This window comes from Octodon degus, unplaced genomic scaffold, assembly GCF_000260255.1.
Source record: "Octodon degus isolate 3935 unplaced genomic scaffold, OctDeg1.0 scaffold00007, whole genome shotgun sequence".
NCBI classification, from domain to species: Eukaryota; Metazoa; Chordata; class Mammalia; order Rodentia; family Octodontidae; genus Octodon; species Octodon degus.
The window spans coordinates 28,533,480-28,534,834 of NW_004524583.1; the positions used below are offsets into that span (position 1 = coordinate 28,533,480).

General features: G+C 36.5%; 1 protein-coding gene across 1 annotated transcript in view; it reads right to left on the reverse strand.

The window, feature by feature from the left end:
- The window catches only part of Ktn1 (kinectin 1), a 114,447-nt gene that overhangs the window by 88,817 nt on the left and 24,275 nt on the right, over positions 1-1,355 (reverse strand). Inside the window, exon 6 of the mRNA XM_023701724.1 lies at positions 401-541. Within this exon, the coding sequence (XP_023557492.1) occupies positions 401-541 (141 nt within the window). The remainder of the gene's footprint in view (positions 1-400; positions 542-1,355) is intronic.

The following is a 1,355-nucleotide window of genomic DNA, read 5'->3' on the forward strand; positions in this document are numbered from 1 at the left end:
AAAAAAAAAAAGTACAATCCTAAGATACCCACTGAGCACTAAAAACTCACGATAAGTTACTCTTCTATCCAGGTTCCATTTCTTCATCTTAACTGCTGATTTAGAAGACCAACACAATCTGTGTGTCATACCTAAGGAGCATTCCCTGTCAATCCTGCAATCTTTCTCTTACCCACTTCCCATGTCCAGTGGTCCCAGCCATCCAACATGATGATGTGCTTATTCATCTACTTGCAGCCTCCCTACTTCATCCCCACGCAGAAAATGTGTCTACCTGAGCCAAGGAGTGAGTTTTGTCACATATATGTCTATGGACTAGCACAGAAACACACAAGCACTTAAGTTTGCTAAATAAAGGAATGTACAGATTTCATCTTGTTTTCAAAGAAAGACACTATACCTTTATCTGCATCTGTTGAGTCTCTTGATAACTGACATGTATTTTGTTTTGAAATACATTATGTTCTTTTTCCAGTGTTCCAATCCGATCTTTCATCCTTGCTATAATTACATTGCTTCTTTCTTTCTCTGTCATTATTTCCTGTAAGAATAAAGCAGAAAAGAAATCATGAAAAACTTGCTATTAAAAAGTGTTATAGTGGCCGGAGATGGCTCAGGGGAATAAGCGCTTCCCTGGCAAGCACAAGAGCCTAAGTTCAATCCCCGATTCCGCAAAAAAAAAGTGTTATAAGTTTATAACCATAAGAAAATCCTTCTAATTCCAGTAAAATAATCACGAATGCTAAAAAAGTAAGTGCTTGCTTAAAGAACAGTTAAAGATCTTTTTTTAAAGAAAGTCTTTGTCTCTCACCTGCTCTTCACATTAATTCTCTTGATAAACACATCACTGTGTTTACTTTTACTCCAAATGCACTTTCTGGTTAAGAGTTCAACACTGAGCCTAGAATAAATCTAACATTCTAAATTGATTGCATTAAAGAATACTTTAAGGCAAAACAGTTAGCATTCCCAGACTATAGCTTTCTTCTGAAAAAAATGTCTGGGGAGACTAATGGGGTGGCATCTCTCCTAGAGGAAGAAATATGAAAGGTTGAGAAAGTGAAAGCTTTATCATCAAGAATGGGCCAGGGAGATGGCTCAGTAGAATAAGTGCTTCCCTGGCAAGCGCAAGGGTCTGAGTTCAATCCCCGGTTCCGCCAAAAAAAAGAAAAATTACAGGTAAGGAAACAACTTAAATGTTATCTGCAGGTATGACAAACCCATGTGTCTGCTCTAAAGAACTATTTGACAAAATCTGACGTTTTTATATAATCTATGATTGCTTGTAAGTTATTTTATATTTTTATATTTTATATATTTTTATTACAGGGTGTACAGGGTCTCACTACACAGAT